The 18,093-nt window shown below is 41.5% G+C and overlaps 5 protein-coding genes across 5 annotated transcripts; 4 read left to right on the plus strand and 1 right to left on the minus strand.

Moving 5' to 3' along the window:
* Positions 1 to 2,276: 2,276 nt before the first annotated feature.
* On the plus strand, positions 2,277 to 3,065 carry LOC149033824 (uncharacterized). The gene has a single exon (XM_089171378.1). The coding sequence runs from the start codon at positions 2,277 to 2,279 to the stop codon at positions 3,063 to 3,065; it is 789 nt and encodes a 262-aa protein (XP_089027504.1).
* Positions 3,066 to 4,501: 1,436 nt separating this feature from the next.
* On the minus strand, positions 4,502 to 6,298 carry LOC149033825 (uncharacterized). The gene is made up of 2 exons (XM_089179383.1): positions 5,092 to 6,298; positions 4,502 to 4,739 (listed from the first exon to the last, which is right to left on the minus strand). Exon 1 carries the CDS (start codon positions 6,185 to 6,187, stop codon positions 5,093 to 5,095), a length of 1,095 nt encoding a protein of 364 aa, XP_089035509.1. The 5' UTR covers positions 6,188 to 6,298; the 3' UTR covers positions 4,502 to 4,739; position 5,092.
* A 631-nt stretch (positions 6,299 to 6,929) lies between these two features.
* On the plus strand, positions 6,930 to 9,332 carry LOC149033826 (uncharacterized). The gene is made up of 2 exons (XM_089176547.1): positions 6,930 to 7,976; positions 8,040 to 9,332. Exons 1-2 carry the CDS (start codon positions 6,930 to 6,932, stop codon positions 9,330 to 9,332), a joined length of 2,340 nt encoding a protein of 779 aa, XP_089032673.1.
* A 1,105-nt stretch (positions 9,333 to 10,437) lies between these two features.
* On the plus strand, positions 10,438 to 11,805 carry LOC149033827 (uncharacterized). The gene has a single exon (XM_089179480.1). The coding sequence runs from the start codon at positions 10,438 to 10,440 to the stop codon at positions 11,803 to 11,805; it is 1,368 nt and encodes a 455-aa protein (XP_089035606.1).
* Positions 11,806 to 12,355: 550 nt separating this feature from the next.
* Positions 12,356 to 16,678, plus strand: LOC107073711 (uncharacterized). The gene is made up of 6 exons (XM_089169870.1): positions 12,356 to 12,400; positions 12,500 to 13,082; positions 13,158 to 13,712; positions 13,797 to 14,024; positions 14,076 to 16,315; positions 16,445 to 16,678. Exons 1-6 carry the CDS (start codon positions 12,356 to 12,358, stop codon positions 16,676 to 16,678), a joined length of 3,885 nt encoding a protein of 1,294 aa, XP_089025996.1.
* The last annotated feature ends 1,415 nt before the right edge of the window (positions 16,679 to 18,093 follow it).

Below are 18,093 nucleotides of genomic sequence, written 5' to 3' on the forward strand. Positions count from 1 at the left end.
CTTTGTTAAATTGACAGGTAGCGATATATGACGCAATACCAATTGACAGTGCACTGTCAAATCAGTTTCTTTGCTGTTAGGATTTTTTAGTATATTTTCAGAGATTACTTCTTGACAAGCTTTTTTCATGAAAAATTCAGCTATTTGTTTAGATGCCAAGTATATGTTTTCTAGTATCTTTTTATAAGTAGCCTGCTTTACAAAATACGGCATATCCATCAAAGCACAAAACTTCGTAACACCTTTGAAACCAACACCTAGTAAACGCATTGCTAATGTGATTCGTTGATTGATTTCATAGCTAGTTCCGATGTATGGCGAAGAAGGTATAAATTGAGTACCGCATTTTTGACATACTACAGCAAGATTAAAACCAAGGCCGTGTTCTTTTGCCACTAGAAAATTTATTTCTTCCTTACACTTTGTACAACTTACAATTGTTGAAAGAGTAGAAAACACTGTTAAAAAGTTCAAAATTCTGTATTCTATCATAGTATTTTTTAAGTTCTTCATAGCCACTTCTAGTCTTCAGTTTTTTCGCAGATGCACTGATTCTGTCCTTTGGTTTGAAATACTGCTTCCTCTTTTTTGGCCGCGATATTTGCCCAGAATAACCACTTCTTGACATTCTAGTTACTTTATGTAAATACATTTTGTAAGAAATATACATTACTACGTAAGAAAGCTACAGTAAATTTTAATGTCTGTACACCTCGGTGTTCTTCGTTCAATTGACGAAAAAATTCAATAGAATATTCAAAAAGAAAATAAAAATGAAGGAAGAAAAAAATAATAATCTTATCGTCTACGATAGCGTATTTAAACAGGAGATAAAATAAAGAAAGAATTACATATTATTTCTTTCGTCTACAATATCTCCATAAATAAAGGTCACATCTTTATGAAATTTTGACAGAATACTTTCGAAACGATATACTTTTAGAAAATGCAAAAAAAAAAATCAATTTTTTTTCTCAAAATGTACATCCCCCCCTTAAAAAGTATCTGGCCCAATCCTGAATTTTATAGCGGTACGATAAACCGCTTTTATAAGGTAATTGTGAAGAACTCTCACCTGCATCGTATACGGACATGTGTCTAGGAAGATCTATTGTTAAAAAAGGAAATATTGGAAAGGGTTATTCGGTCATAAAACCTAAGGTATCAATAACATGTGAGGGTTATAAAATTCCACATGTTTCGTCGGATCCGGCGAGCAATTGTAAATATTTGTTTAGGTTTTATGTTTCCGATAAAGATCTCCTTGTACACTGTTCCTTCTAACGAAAAACATATGTAGACCTTGGACTTTGCTTGGACCTTGCACCCCTTGTGCTATTGGTCAATCGAACTAAGAATCTCCTACTCTTTCCAAAAGGGGTGTTACTTATTAGACTATAAATGCGTGGAAAGAAGGAGACTGTGGGGACTGTTATTAGAACTATTAGAGTTACTGTTACTAAGGATCGGGAGTCGAGTGTTCGTCATTATTCGTCTTATTCGTTCCACTCGTCTTATTCGTGTTGTTAGAAGTTATTTGTCTTATTCGTTTTATTCGTCTTATTCGTGTTATTAGTATTATTCGTCTTATTTTATATTATTCGTATATTTGTAACATTTCTACATACTGTAATATTCGTATTGTGCTTACTTGTTAAAATAAAGCTGTTTTTTGTTGTTTACCTTCAATCATCACGAGTTCTAAGGTGTTTTACACATTTTCTGGCGACCGTGACAGGACCTTTCGGTGGTGATTGAAGAATTGTGCTGATAGTAAGTGTTATTTAACCTCAAAATGGAAGCAGCGAAGAAACAAAGAACGGTTCAACGTACGCTTTTTACAAGGAGCTTGAACGCCTTCTCCATGAAATGTGGTAATGCGACTGTTTCCCAAAGTGAACGGCTCGTGGCCTGGCAACTGCTTGAATCAAAAATGCAGGAGTTGGAACTAGCTAATACGAAATATATCGAGCTGTTATCAGAAGTGGCGGAGGAGGCAGCGATTGAAGCTGAAATGGAAGCTCATGATGCGTACAAACAGAAGTTTCTGGAAGGGAGGTTAAAATTTCAGACCTGTAATGGTACTCAAATTGGACGGGAAGCGAATTCGGTCCAGACAGCAGCACAAAGTGGGAAGCCGTTCAAACGCCCACTCTTAAAAGTGGTAAAGTATGGTGGTGGCGTGAGCACGTGGCTTCAGTTTTGGTCGCATTTTCGAAAAAATTCATGAAGATGAGTCTGTTTCCAAAGAGGATAAATTAGAATATTTGAAACAAATGATGGAAGAAGGCTCAAAGGCTGAAGATATAGTAAATGGATCTCCTACCACAGCCGAAAATTATGATAAAGCTTTCGAGAGCATTAAAAATCGCTTTGGGAGAGAAGATCTACTAATCGAATTTTATACACGGGAATTGCTCTCATTAGCATTACAGAATGCGACCAATAAAGGAAGACAAGTAAGTGTTTCAACCATGTATGATAAGATATCGGCGCAAATCCGCGCTCTCGAGACGCTTGGTGTCAAAACAAATAATTGTGCAACGATGCTCTATCCGCTCGTCGAGTCCTCGCTGCCAGAAGAGATCCTGAGGACGTGGCAACGCTCGCCGTTGAGTTCAGGGGCGTATGACGACGCAGCCGAGGGTGGTTCTACTACAGACCGTCTGTCGAGACTTCTACAATTCTTGAAGGCAGAGGTTGCAAATGAAGAAAGAATCAGCATGGCGATCAACGGCTTCAAGTCTCAGGTTGCGACGGGGAGAAAGGACGAGTACAAGAGTAAGGACAAAGTTAGTTCGTCGGTGAAGCAACCGAGTGCGAGCGCGTTATATTCGGGTGAGAGAAAGGTAAAAAATTGTATTTTTTGCGGCGCAGATCACGAAAATGTAGATTGCGATAAAGCTAAACAATGGCCGTATGAAAAGCGTAGAGATTTACTTAAAGAAAAAAGATGTTGTTTTAGATGCTTAAAACGGAATCATTTGATAAAAGATTGTTGTTTGGGAATTAATTTGCCCAATCAGAACTCGCTACAGTTGTCGCTAAATGCAGACTCGCCATAACTCATCTCGGCGGTGAAGAAGCGCCGTGACGCCGGCTTCTCAGGCAGTCATCTCTTTGTCATCGCATATACAACACGCGTCTTCTCATTTTTAGTTCACGTCGACTCGTTCCATTCACACGTGTTTTCTCGGCTTTGTCTACGTCTTCTCACAAAGTCATAGGTTCGGTGGGATTAATATAATCCTCATCGTTCGATTCAAAAGTGATTAATATAATCACGCCGTCTCAAGTCCACTCAGTATAACATTATCAGTGAAAGTTCGGAACGTATTTCGCTCAACGGCCACTCAGTTTAAATCTTAACCGACACGCGGTGTACTCGTACGCATTTTAAATAAATCTGACCACTCACTGCAATTGCTCGGCGTTCTACTCATTAAACCTACTCATTTCCTCAACATTTGGTCCTTCGAGCCGGATCGAGCATTTGCAGCGCAGATTTATAAAAATCGGTAAAGTTCATTGTGTGCGGTATATTTCGTCATCTCATTTCCTTTGTTCGGGAAAGTAGTGCCAGCTCAAGTAGTGCTCTTACGCGTGACGTAGTGCTGTGTCACGCCTTCTCTTACTCGGAAAAGTAGTGCCATCTCAGTCGCTTTGTTTCGCGCGAAATAGTTCCATCTCAAGTTGTGTGGCTACGCGTGACGTAGTGCCGTCTCACGCCCGCTCTTACGTCACGAGAAATAGTGCCACGCTCGCGTTAGTGTGACGCGTGAGCCGCCCCCCTCTCTCACTCTCGAGTAGGGTGGGATAAAGCCATCTCTCTTGCGAGTACGTGTCGTCTCACTCGCTTCGCGCGACCTGCGAACACTTCCCCCACTCTCACTCCCGAGTAGCGGGGCATTGTCATCTCTTTCGCGGTGTTTACTAAATAGTGCCGTTATCTATCGCGACATTGTTCTCTCATTGGCACTACTTATTATCAGTGACTCTCAGTACAATCTCAATTAAACAGTGACCATCTCTACAGACTTCTCATTTAATTATCACAATAGTGCTTGTGCGGGATGAAGAGAAAAAGGCCAAGACCACAAGCAGTGGTGATGATCAACCGATCTCTCAGACAGCTCAACCGACCAGCCTGACGGTACCCTCGACGTCCACTCATGGCCAAGGCACCCGGTCAAGAAGCCAATCGCCTGCGGCACTCACGACAGAATTCACGTTACGGGTGCAGGCACAAAGGGAGATCCTCGTGTCGATAGAGGATATATTTAGTCAGGTTAGTGACCCATCCGAATCGATCACCCTGACAGAGGTGACCATGTTGCTCGAGCAGCTAGAAGAGCTGCATGGATCATTCCGCCAAGAGCACGCTCAACTGGTATGTAATTGGCCTCCCAACCAGATGAGCCATTCATACCTCACGGAAACGGTTAACATCAGTGAAACAAAATTGATGATCAAGACAAAACGACTGCTTGGTCGACTTAAGGGTTCATTCTGGTTTCTACGCCGAGAAAAAAGGCTATTTTCACGATTTTTTTTTAGGCTTAGTAGGATACATATACATATGAAAGTTGTTGGGTATGATAAATACACTCTAGAAGTACAAGAAAAAATTTTTTTTTATTGTTTTTAACGTTTTTTGACATCCAAAATGGCTGACAAACGTGAACCCGTCAAAAAAAAGGTATGCTGTTGGCGGGCAGCGAAATTTGAGAACGGGTGGTCTAAAACAAAAAAATTAAACGGTTTTAAATTTAGTATGACAATGGCTATCGGGTATGCTAAAACTATCAATTTTTATGAAAGCAAAACAAAATGACAGCCATTTTTCGAAAAAAAAAAAAAATCTTTGATTTTTTTCGCAGTTTTTTGTAAAAAAAAAATAGTAAAAATTAATATTTTGACTTGGTTGTAGCATGCGAGATAGCCATTCATGTGTAGAGTATGTGGTTAAAATTTCAGAAGGATCGGTTGAGTAGTTTTGGAGATATCATGCCCGCCAACCGAAAAAACGTTGTTTCGAGAAAAACGCGTTTAAAGTTTCTTTTAACAAATTTTTAAAAAGTCTGACTCTACCTTATTCTGCGATGCCTGCACCATACAGTATGCCTTCTGCTTCTTCAAAATACTCATTTTCTTCAACTCTAACCTTTTTTCGTTGTGTCCTGGCCTCTTTTAAAGATTCTCCGCTCAAACGATTGGCTGAACGCACACGCGTGTTGTCGCGGTGACTAGCGTAATTGACTGCGATAGGGCCAAGTTTTATCTCCAAAACGTGCATTATTTTTAGTATTGGATCAAAACCTTCGTTAAATATACAAGCTGCCAATTGACAAGCTATTTCCACAATTTTTTTACCATTTAATAGATGTTTAGGCACCATAGCCCAAACGCATTTGTTGAAGCACTCATTATTATTTTGAGTGTTGCCACCTAAACATCTTTCAAGCAATTCTGGTTTTGTCAGGTCTTCGTACACTGGCTTTAATACTTCTTGGACATCTTTAGCGAGAGGAGGAGGATGTTTATAAGTATCAAGGGTTTTAGCTGCCTCAACTTTACGATACTTACACCAGTTGCTAGAACAGTATGTATGTTGCGGGTCATCATCAGTAGAAATTTTGTGATAGTACCCCGCCCAAATTTCCTTTCTCATGTTCTCAATTGAATTTTTATTTCTTTGAACAGCTAACCCATAGTTAGTTGACAATTCCTTCATCAACTTTATAGTCAATCGTTGAGTTTTAATCACTGGAACACTTTTTTTAATAACTTTTTTCTTTTTTACAACTTTCTTCGGTCCTTTTTTTGCAGCAGGTTTCTTGGCTTCCGCTTGTTTCAAAGCTTTTCTCTTTTGAATCAGTGCTTTTCGTGCTTCATTAGCACGGTTGAAAACTCGTTTGGCAACATGTAAAATACACTCGAATTTTTTGATAACAAAATCTTCGCCGTAGGGAAAAACATTTAGCAACATTTGAAAAGTTTTCGTGTCGCCATCGCCGATATAAAAACCATATTTTACGGAGAACTTCTTGAGTGATCGAAGAAACATCTCCACGATACCATCAACCTCCATCTTCCCGGCACTACCTTCATAGTTTATCGTACAATGCGTTTTATGCTGTTCGTACCAGGCAAGATAGTTTACTTCCTTCACTTTTCTTTTCCACATCTCACATCCTTTACAGTAAGTTGACCTTATAGAAACGACGACAATTTTTCCACTGTATTTTAAAATTAGAGAAACTATTCCAATCAACGAAGAGAATCCTCTTTTGGCCTAAGAGCCGTAGCCAGAATCAGACAGAATATCCTCTGGTTCTCCTCGTATCTTGTTTTCGAGTTGCTCTTCGGTGACGGCTTTATGCGACACTACGTTAAAAACAGTATTGACCGCGATTAGTATAAAGTCAACGATTCCATAATATGCAGAGATACTTAAACCTTTTCCGAGGTCCATAAGTTTGCAAAACATATTTATACCATGCACACCAATACCAAAAAACCTTTCCAAAAAAAGAATATAGCGAAAAAAACTGAATACTAGTTTTGTTTTCCTACACCATTCTGAATAATATGCAGAGACATTTCCACTTAAACAACCGTTTATGGTTTGTCTCCTCTCTCTGTAATATCTCTGTGTTTTGGTCGCAAAATAATATACTTAGACTGCTCGGATCGTTCTAAAATTTTTGTATGATAATTCTACATATGTCTACTTTCGAAAAATGCAAAAAAAAAAAAATTAATTTTTTCAAAATTATAAACCAGAATGAACCCTTAAGGAACGACTCACTCAGAACACTCAGCCCACTCCTTCACCCGACGATAGTGCTCGTGCCCGCTCCCGGCTCCCTGAATTGACAGTGCCAACATTCAGTGGAGACTGCCGGAAATGGCCTGATTTCAAGGCCATGTTCAGCTCAGTGATAGCAGACCGCTCGGATCTCAGTGATCTGGAAAAGTTCCAGTATCTAAAATCAGCGATGCAGGGTGAGGCCTATGAAATTGTTGCCAACATCACGCCTGACAATTCATCATTCGACTCGGCTTGGACCTTGCTCACATCAAGGTTTGAGAACAAACGCCTCATTATAAAATCACAACTGGAAAGACTGCTCAACCTCAAACCAATGCAGAGGCGCCAAGCCACCTCACTGACCAAAATGGTCAACATCATTAATGAGACCACTCAGGCACTCAGAACACTCACAGTGGAGAGCAATAATGATTGCCTCATGGTCACTCTGCTCACTGGACTGTTCGATCAGGACACTCGCGAGAGGTGGGAGACATCTCTTGCATCTACAGATGAATTTCCGACACTCAGCCAGCTCACCGAATTTCTGGTCGCTCGTGCCCGCACATTGGAGACCATAGAATCCTCATCCACGCCTGCTCAACCCAATGTGCCAAAAGGGGCTAAGACTACTCGGACAAGCTCACATCAGGCCTCTCAGCAGCCCCCAGTCAGCTCATCAAGGTCTGTTATTCATCAGACTTCTCGTCCTGCTCAGTCACGAGCTGCTTATCCGTGTGACTGTTGTGGGCAAGACCACTACATCGCAGTCTGCCCAAGGATGCGAAGCTATTCGGTCAACCAACGGGTACGGTTGATCAGAGACAGAAGTCTGTGTTGCAATTGCCTAGGCAGGCATAATTTAAGGAGGTGCAATAGCCGAATGCATTGCAAATCATGCAACAACTACCATCATACCCTGTTGCATGGTGCAGACCTCTCAATCGTTTTCGAACCATCAGGAGATGACCATCAGACCGCTCAGGAGGTTTCTAGCACACCCGCTCCTTCATCCAAGTCCTCTCAAGCATTAAGCTCAGAGCAGCTCTTTGAGAGTTGTGATCATCTCACGTCTAACTCAGCCCATCTCAGTCATCTCAGTCATCTCACATTGCTGGCCACAGCAACAGCAATAGTCGTCTCAGCCGCTTCAACAGCTCAAGTTCGTCTGCTCATCGACCCTGGATCAGAAGTCTCATTCATTTTAGAAAAGCTCACCTAGCAGCTCAAGTTACAACGAAGGCACTTAAGGCTGGACGTTTATGGTGTCGGTGGAACACGGACGTCTCAAACAAGAGGAATTGTCACGCTCAACCTTCAATCAAGGTATAGACCACTCACGGTGACAATTTCAGCTCACGTGTTAAAAACAGTTACCACCATCCTGCCGGCCATAAAGACTCAACAGGAACCCGAATGGCCACACCTGAAGGGTTTACCTCTAGCTGATCCAGAATTTCTCGTTCCAAGGGCAGTAGATGTCATAATCGGAGCAGACTTCTACGGCCAACTCATTAGGCCTAATATCATTAGGTACTCAGCAGGAACTCCCATTGCTCAATTATCAGTCTTTGGGTGGTTGGTCATAGGCCCAATTCAGGCACCGGTCACGCTTGCAAGGACAACTCATCTCGGCAGCTCTCAGGTATCAAACTCGTCCTTGCAAGAGTTGTTGACACGGTTCTGGGTCCAAGAAGAACCTCCATCATCGGATAACTCATCGCTTACTCCTGAGGAGCAAGAGTGTGAGCTCCACTTCAAGACCACTCACTCAAGGGACTTAACAGGGCGTTACATCGTCAGGATGCCTCTCAAATCGCCCCCAACAGTCCTGGGAGATTCTTATCAGACAGCTCATCGATCGCTCCAACGAAATCTCAGGCGACTTGGCAGAGACACTCAGTACGACCGATTGTACACTCAGTTCATGCGAGAGTATGAACAATCTCAGCACATGCTTAAGCTCGATGACATCTCAGTTGGTAGAAGGCCACATTACTATTTGCCTCATAATGGGGTACTTAAGCCAGACAGCTCCACCACGAAGCTCAGGGTTGTTTTCAACGGTTCAAGTGCCAGCTCCACTGGTCACTCGCTCAATGACATCATGCACGCTGGTCCTAATCTGATGCTCAACATCTTTGACTTGCTCATTTGGATACGTCAACTCAAGTATCTCTTTGCGACTGACATCACTAAGATGTACCGGCAAATCAAGATACATCCAGATGACCAGGATCTGCAACGCATCGTGTGGGTGAATGAACAGCAGGAGGAATCTCATTTTCAGCTCACTACAGTCACGTATGGAACCAAATCAGCACCGTTCCTGGCTGTACGAACGCTCCTTCAGCTTGCTGAAGACGAAGGCTCTCAGTATCCTCTTGCTGTCAAACCGATCACTCATGGGCGTTATGTTGACGACATCTTCGGAGGATCCGACACAGTGGAACAGCTCGTGGAGACTGCTCAACAACTCATACGGCTCTGCCATGCGGGCGGATTCCCGCTGGCTTAGTGGCACTCTACTTCTCAGGAACTGTTGAGAGAGGTCTCGTCTGAGCTTGGCGAGACCTCAGGCATCTCATTCAACGACTGCGATACCAAAATCCTTGGTATTCGATGGTCACCTCAACAGGACAGGTTTGACTTCTCAACAATCTCGGCTTCTCCCTCCAAACGATACTCGAAACGTCTTGTCCTCTTAGAAGTAGCACAAATTTTTTGATCCATTACGCTTCGCATCTCCAGTCATAATTAAGGCTAAGATCTTTCTTCAGGCTCTCTGGTTGCATAATCTCGACTGGGACGAACCACTCTCGGAACAGCTCATCTCACAATGGCTCAGCATCAGACAAGATCTTATTAGCCTGGCCAGGCTCTCTATCCCACGTTGGTTCAACACTCTCTCTAATTCAGCTGTTGAACTACATGGCTTCTCTGATGCATCGCAATTCGCAATGGCAGCTGTTGTGTATCTCATTGTTAACTCGTCGTCCACTAGCGCCAAGGTCTCTCTTATTTGCTCAAAAACGAAGGTCTCACCTCTCAAGCGGCTAACCATCCCGAGGTTAGAACTCTCAGCAGCGCTGCTACTCTCCACGCTCATGAATCATGTTTGCGCTACTCTAAACATGATCATAAATAAGACAACCTTGTGGACGGACTCTTAGGTAACTCTCACGTGGATCAAAGCTCATCCATCAAGATGGAAAGATTACGTATGCAACCGCGTGATCAAAATTCAGGAACTCTCAAGGAACGCTCATTGGAGGTTTGTGCCTGGCACATCAAACCCAGCTGACTGTGCATCGCGTGGGATAACCACAGATCAGTTGGAAAAGCACTCTCTATGGTGGACAGGACCACCATGGCTCACTCAATCAGTGGCATCATGGCTAGCTCAGATCGATTCAACTCCTGATGACTCATGCGCGCAAGAAGCTCGTTCTCGTGTTGCGCATCACACGGCACGATCTTCTCTGAGTTATCATTGGGATCTCATTCATCGATACTCATCGCTCAACAGGTTGCTTCGAGTTACAGCTCTCTGCAATAGATTTCTCAAGAGGCTCTCAGGAGAGCTTGACTCGACACCAGCAGCCTTTATCTCAGCCAAAAGCATGGAAGACTCACGACTCTTTTGGGTCAAGGCCACTCAATCGGCGTACTACTCAGAAGAAATCTCAGTGCTCTCAAGACGATTTCAGCTGCCAAGTTCGCATCCACTCTCTAGACTCACCGCATTCATTGATGCCGGCGGTGTGCTCAGGGTGGGCGGTCGCCTCTCAAAGTCCGAACTCATGTACGAGGCAAAACATCCAGCTATTCTCCCTCGTAGCTCCAGGCTCTCAGAACTCATCATCGCCCATGCTCACAAGAAAACGATGCATGAAGGCACTCAGTCGACTCTGGCACTCATCAGACAACTCTACTGGATCATCGGAGGAAGAGCTCCAGTGAAGTCATATGTTCTCAGGTGTGTGGTGTGTGCTCGTTACAGGGGGATCCGTGCTCAGCAACTGATGGGCCAACTACTTTTGGCGCGAGTCACTCCATCACGCCCGTTTTCTCACACAGGCATTGACTACGCTGGACCGCTCACGCTCAAGACTTGGAAGGGACGTGGCTCCAAGACTCATAAGGGTTGGATCTGTGTATTTGTCTGTCTATCAACTTCAGCCGCTCATCTCGAAGTCGTTTCAGATTACTCAGCAGAGGGTTTCATTGCAACGTACAGACGCTTCACCTCAAGGCGGGGTGTCCCGTCAGACATTTACGCTGATTGTGGCACCAACTTCTTGGGCGCTGAAGCTAAGCTCAAGCAATGTTTCTCAGAAAGCTCTTCAGGACATCGGGAGATCTCTTCTCTGCTAGCTCAAGACAAAACACAGTGGTATTTCAACCCGCCTGCAGCCCCCCACATGGGTGGGAAATGGGAAGCAGTAGTCAAGTCTCTGAAGTTTCATCTCAGAAGATCAGTCGGAGACACACTGCTCACGTATGAGGAGACTTCCACACTCCTAGCTCAAGTTGAAGCCATTCTCAACTCCAGACCACTCGAACCGCTCAGTGAAGATCCAGAAGACATCTCAGTGCTCACTCCAGGGCACTTTCTCATCGGAACGGCACTCAATGCTGTCCCTGAAGGCTCACTCTTGGATATCTCAGCAAGCCGGCTCTCCAGATGGCAATTCATTCAGCAACGAGTTCAGCATTTCTGGCACATGTGGTCAACTCAGTATTTACAACAACTACCATCCATCTCAAAGTGGCATCACGCTCACAACCAGATTAAGGTAGGTTCTCTCGTTCTCCTTACTGATGAGCGTTTGCCTCCAGGAAAATGGCCCATGGCTAGGGTGCTCAAATTGCTGCTAGGGGAGGATGGACTCACCAGGGTGGTATCGTTGAAGACGGCTACCACAACACTCACCAGGCCGATCACCAAGCTCGCAGTCCTCCCAGTGGCCGCTCACAAGGCAGCATAACTCATCATCAACTTCGTTGCTGATGGCGGGCGGAAATGTTTGGGAATTAATTTGCCCAATCAGAACTCGCTACAGTTGTCGCTAAATGCAGACTCGCCATAACTCATCTCGGCGGTGAAGAAGCGCCGTGACGCCGGCTTCTCAGTCAGTCATCTCTTTGTCATCGCATGTACAACACGCGTCTTCTCTTATTTAGTTCACGTCGACTCGTTCCATTCACACGTGTTTTCTCGGCTTTGTCTACGTCTTCTCACAAAGTCATAGGTTCAGTGGGATTAATATAATCCTCATCGTTCGATTCAAAAGAGATTAATATAATCACGCCGTCTCAAGTCCACTCAGTATAACATTATCAGTGAATGTTCGGAACGTAGTCCGCTCAACGGCCACTCAGTTTAAATCTTAACCGACACGCGGTGTACTCGTACGCATTTTAAATAAATCTGACCACTCACTGCAATTGCTCGGCGTTCTACTCATTAAACCTACTCATTTCCTCAACAATTGTAAAGTAAAAATTTCATGCGGATGGTGTGACAGACGTCACTCAATGCTCATGTGTCCGGGATTGCGCGATCAATTTACTAGCGTGACTGTGAGTAAAAATGATTCGTTGAATAAACAAGCGAATGAGCAAGCGAACGTAGAGCAAAATCTCTCAAATTTTAGTTGTATGCCGAATGTAATTTTACAGACTCTTCGCGTTGTTATATATTCGGATTCAAAAGAAAAGGTTATGCGTGCGGTCATAGACCAGGGCTCTCATAGATCGTATATTCGTTCGGAAGTGGCAAAGTTTTTGAAATACGAGAGGCTTGGTAAGAGAGAGATATCTCATGCACTTTTCGGCGGTGTAAGTTCTCAATCCAAGGAACATGATGTTTATTTGATTCGAATGAAAAGTTTAGACGGAAAATATTCATGTAATTTCCAAGTAATGAATGAGGATACTATTTGTACTGATATACCGACGATCAAAAAAGCTCCCTGGATTGAGAAATTGAAGAAAAATAATATTAATCTCACAGATTTACAAAGAAATGTCGATGATTCGAGCGAGACAATCGATGTTTTAATAGATGCGGACGTAGCTGGTAAGCTTTTTACAGGAAGAAAACTCGATGTAGATAAGAGTTTGTCGGCATTTGAAACAAGATTAGGTTGGGTTATCATGGGTAAAACACCTAAGGTAACCAAGGAGGATGATGTGATTAGTGAGTTGTCAATGTTCGTGAGTGAAGCAAACATTTCGGATCTCTGGAAATTGGATGTTATAGGTATACGAGATCCCATTGAGAAAAATAATCGGCTAATGAATGAACAAAAAGTAAAAGAAAATTTTTTAAGCACAGTCTCTATAACCGAAAACGGACGTTACACGGTTGATTTACCCTGGGTCGATGACCACGCGCCTCTTTCGCGTAATTTAGAAATGGCAAAAAGTAGATTAAGTAATACGGTGAGAAAATTAAATAAAGATGGGTATCTGGAAAAATATGATAGAGTATTCTCGGAGTGGCTCGAACAAGGTATAATTGAAGTTGTACCGGACAACGAGTTGAATGATCGAGCTCACTATTTACCTCATCGTCACGTCATAAAGTCTGGAAGTACTACTCCACTGCGGCCGGTGTTTGATGCTTCTGCGAGCGAGAAGGGTTTTCCTTCTCTAAATCAGTGTCTTGAAAAAGGGCCAAATCTTATAGAGTTAATTCCTGCAATTTTATTAAAATTTCGAGAAGACAATATAGCGGTAATTGCAGATATTCGCAAGGCCTTTCTTCAAATTGAAATTAATCCGAAAGATCGTGACTATTTAAGATTTTTATGGTTCGCGAAAGGAAAACTTATTGCCTTACGTCACCGACGCGTTGTTTTCGGTCTCACTAGTAGTCCATTTTTATTAGGTGCAGTATGAGAGTATCACATTTCTCAGATAAAAGGGATACCAAAATATATTACTGAAAAGTTATCGAAATCCTTTTATGTAGACAATTGCGTCACCAGTGTTAAATCACCAGCGGAGTTGGAGACCTTCATTGAACAAGCAACATCGATAATGAAAAAAGGCGGTTTCGAATTACGAGGGTGGGAGTATACCCATGATAACTCGGAGAAAGAAGAAACTCGGGTGCTCGGGATTTTGTTTAATAAAGCCCGCGATACGATATCGGTTAACACTGTGTTGATTGACGAGATTAGTGACGAGATAACAAAACGTAAGATTCTTTCGATTTCACATAAGATATTTGATCCAATCGGGTTCACAGCACCGGTGATGATAATTCCGAGATTAATATTGAAAAGATTGTGTAAATCGGGATACGATTGGGATTCACCAGTAGATGAGAAATCACATAAGGAATTTTTTACGTGGTATAATCAGCTACATTACTTAAATAAAATAGAATTACCGAGAAGTTTCGGTGAAGACGTTTTCTCTCTACATACCTTTTGTGATGCGAGCCAATCAGCGTACTCTGCGGTAACGTTTTTACGTATAGAGAACGAGAACGAAGTAAAATTGCATTTTTTGGCGGCGAAGGCGCGAATCGCACCAGATAATTCGACTATACCGCGTCTTGAACTTTTAGCCGCTTGCATAGGTAGTCGACAAACTGAAGATGTTCTACAGGCCATTAGTTGTAAAGATATACCCGTTTTTTGTTGGTCCGATTCGACAACTGTGTTAACATGGATAAATCGTGATAGTCAATGGGGCGTATTTGTGTGGAATCGCGTACGCGAAATTAGACATTTGTCAAAATCGTGGACATGGCAATATGTACCCGGTCCTCAAAATCCAGCCGATCTACCGTCGCGCGGCTGTCAAGCAAAACAATTGTACGATTCGCACTGGTGGGAGGGACCGGATTGGTTGTACGGGAATCGGGACACCTGGCCGTGTGCGAAAGGTGTCGTTGACGAAAGTGAGGTAAATAGCGAGCTCAAGAAGTCAGCTGAGCTCACGATGCTTAATGTGAAATGTGTAGATGTGAACTTGGTAAACAGGTTCTCCTCATATAGTAAATATCTAAGATTTTTATGTTTTATGATTAGATTCAAGAATTTTTTGATAAAGAAAGATGTAAGAACCAAATATTTGACTTACAAAGAGATTCAAGAAACAGAAATAAAATTATTAAAATGTTTGCAACACGATATGTTCTTACCGAAAAACGATCCGAAATTGTCAGCGATTAAAGTGTTCAAGCATACTGATGGGTTACTACGATTAAAAACGAAGATAATACAGCGAAATGATAATTTCTCTTTTTTGTGTCCAATATTATTAGATAGCAGACATAAAGTTGTGGAACTGCTAGTTCGCGAAACGCATGAGAGTATGAATCATGCTGGTGTACAGACTGTGATGTGTCAATTAAGAGAAAAATATTGGATATTACGTATGAGAAAAACTGTGCGGGAGATAATCTCAAAATGCGTTATTTGCAAAAGACAGGGTGCTAAGCCAATGAGAGAAAATCCCGCCCCTCTGCCGCAGAATCGAGTCAAAGACGCCGCTGCGTTTCAAATAACGGGTGTAGATTTCGCAGGGCCATTATATTTACGCGGGCGACAGAAGGCCTGGATCTGTTTATTTACTTGCGCGGTCTATCGAGCCGTACATTTAGAACTCGTAACCGCTATGTCGACGGCGGCATTTCTAGATGCGTTAGATAAGTTTATTAGTCGCCGCGGTCGACCATCGGTCATTTATAGTGACAATGGCACGAATTTTCTTGGAGCTAATAACATGTTCGAAAAATTAAATTGGAATGCAATCGCTAAGTATAGCTCCGCAAAACAAATAAATTGGATCTTTAATCCACCGACTGCAGCATGGTGGGGAGGTTGGTGGGAGCGCCTAATAGGTATGGTAAAAGTCATTCTGCGAAAAATTCTGGGAAAAGCGTGCCTCACATACGAGCAAATGTATACTGTATTAGTTAACTGCGAGCGCACCATAAATTCGCGTCCTTTGACGTACGTGTCGGATTCGCCGGATGACTTAAGGCCTCTTACCCCGGCCATGTTTCTGCAAGATCTTAGAGAATCTGAATGTCCAGATGTAGATATTAGTAGAAGAATCAATTTTGATAAAGCTATTCGATATAAGCAAGAACTTATAAAACATTTACGGGAACGCTTTCGAAAAGAATATCTTAGTCAACTAGTTTTAAAAGGCGACGTAAAAGAATCTCGTATCTTGAGACCAGGTGATGTCGTCATGATAGGCGACGACAATCGAAAACGTATCGGGTGGCCTTTGGCTAGAATCGAAAGGCTGATAATGGGTCGTGACGGTACAGCGAGGGTCGCGATTCTGCGAACCAAAGAAGGGAGTTTAAAGAGACCGTTACAACGTATTTATCCGCTGGAAGTCGAGAGCGATATAGATAGTATGAATGTAGAGGACGAAAGTGTGACAATGAATGAGAAAATTACTTCTACCAATGCCAGAGAAAAAGAGTGTAAACCTAAGACGGAATGCGATACGACAGACATAGTAAAAACGCGAAGTTGACGTATCAGTAAGAAACCTTGTTTTTATAAAGCGTAATCTCTGCGTAATTTGTATTTTTATTTTACTCTGAAAATTAGTATAATAACGTGTATGTGGAGTTGATAACTCCAGGTGGGAGGATGTGAAGAACTCTCACCTGCATCGTATACGGACATGTGTCTAGGAAGATCTATTGTTAAAAAAGGAAATATTGGAAAGGGTTATTCGGTCATAAAACCTAAGGTATCAATAACATGTGAGGGTTATAAAATTCCACATGTTTCGTCGGATCCGGCGAGCAATTGTAAATATTTGTTTAGGTTTTATGTTTCCGATAAAGATCTCCTTGTACACTGTTCCTTCTAACGAAAAACATATGTAGACCTTGGACTTTGCTTGGACCTTGCACCCTTGTGCTATTGGTCAATCGAACTAAGAATCTCCTACTCTTTCCAAAAGGGGTGTTACTTATTAGACTATAAATGCGTGGAAAGAAGGAGACTGTGGGGACTGTTATTAGAACTATTAGAGTTACTGTTACTAAGGATCGGGAGTCGAGTGTTCGTCATTATTCGTCTTATTCGTTCCACTCGTCTTATTCGTGTTGTTAGAAGTTATTAGTCTTATTCGTTTTATTCGTCTTATTCGTGTTATTAGTATTATTCGTCTTATTTTATATTATTCGTATATTTGTAACATTTCTACATACTGTAATATTCGTATTGTGCTTACTTGTTAAAATAAAGCTGTTTTTTGTTGTTTACCTTCAATCATCACGAGTTCCTAAGGTGTTTTACAGTAATAGTATCGTTACTTAGAGAAGATATATATTTTCTTTTTTACGGTTTTGTTCGTATACAGTGAAACTCGAAAAGAAACAGGGAAATATATTTTTCTTTGTGGCAGTGAATGATATTCATTTTGAATTAATAGCAGAAAATCCCTGCATTTAGATAATTATTGTCAAAAGTATTTTTAAGTACTTCAAGTATATTACAGTTCATTAATCTTCTAACAAAATTAGTTTTCTTTTTTTTTTTGGTCCATTAATGAATCCATGAAATCGTGGAAAGCAAGATCAAAAAAATGGTATTAAAAGTAGAAGATAAGTAGAAGAAAAAGCACCAATACAATATTCTTTATCTAATTTATTGTTTTGAACTCTTGCCCTTTTTTTTTACTTTTTTTTTTTTTTTTTGTCTAAATTTATCATTAATCTAATTAACAAACTTACTAAACTACGTTTTTTTTTTTCTTCTAATCGTACGACTACTTTATACACAAGAAGACATTTGAATAAAAAATAAATGTAATATTTTACATTTACATATTCTTCTTTTGTTTGTTCGTTTTTTTTTCTGCACACATGTTTCATTTCATGGCAAGCATTTCTTTCTTTCTTTTATACGTTTACACAAAAATCTCTTTTTTTTTTTTACTTTTTTCTAATAAATCAATATTATTCATAATGTAAAAAGCTATTTCGTATTATTTTATGTTCGGGCATAAAGAAATTTGTATTTTGTATATTTCATTCTTTTCTATTATTCTCTTTCTCTCTCTCTTATTATCCTTCCTGCTACTTTTTTTTCTCTACTTTCTTTTTATCTTTTCTTATTTGAGTTTTATCTTGAAGCTTTCATATCTTCCTTTAGGCTTGTGCGTAAACCAAAGAGCACTGCTGGTAGTATTCCTACCCAGTCTTTTTCTTCATGGCACATTATTGCTGCTTTAAGTGATCTATGCCATCTTTCTATCATTCCGTTTGATGCAGGGTGATA

Source organism: Polistes dominula, unplaced genomic scaffold, assembly GCF_049000335.1.
Source record: "Polistes dominula isolate Pdom_NZ unplaced genomic scaffold, Pdom_raw_medaka contig_333, whole genome shotgun sequence".
NCBI classification, from domain to species: Eukaryota; Metazoa; Arthropoda; class Insecta; order Hymenoptera; family Vespidae; genus Polistes; species Polistes dominula.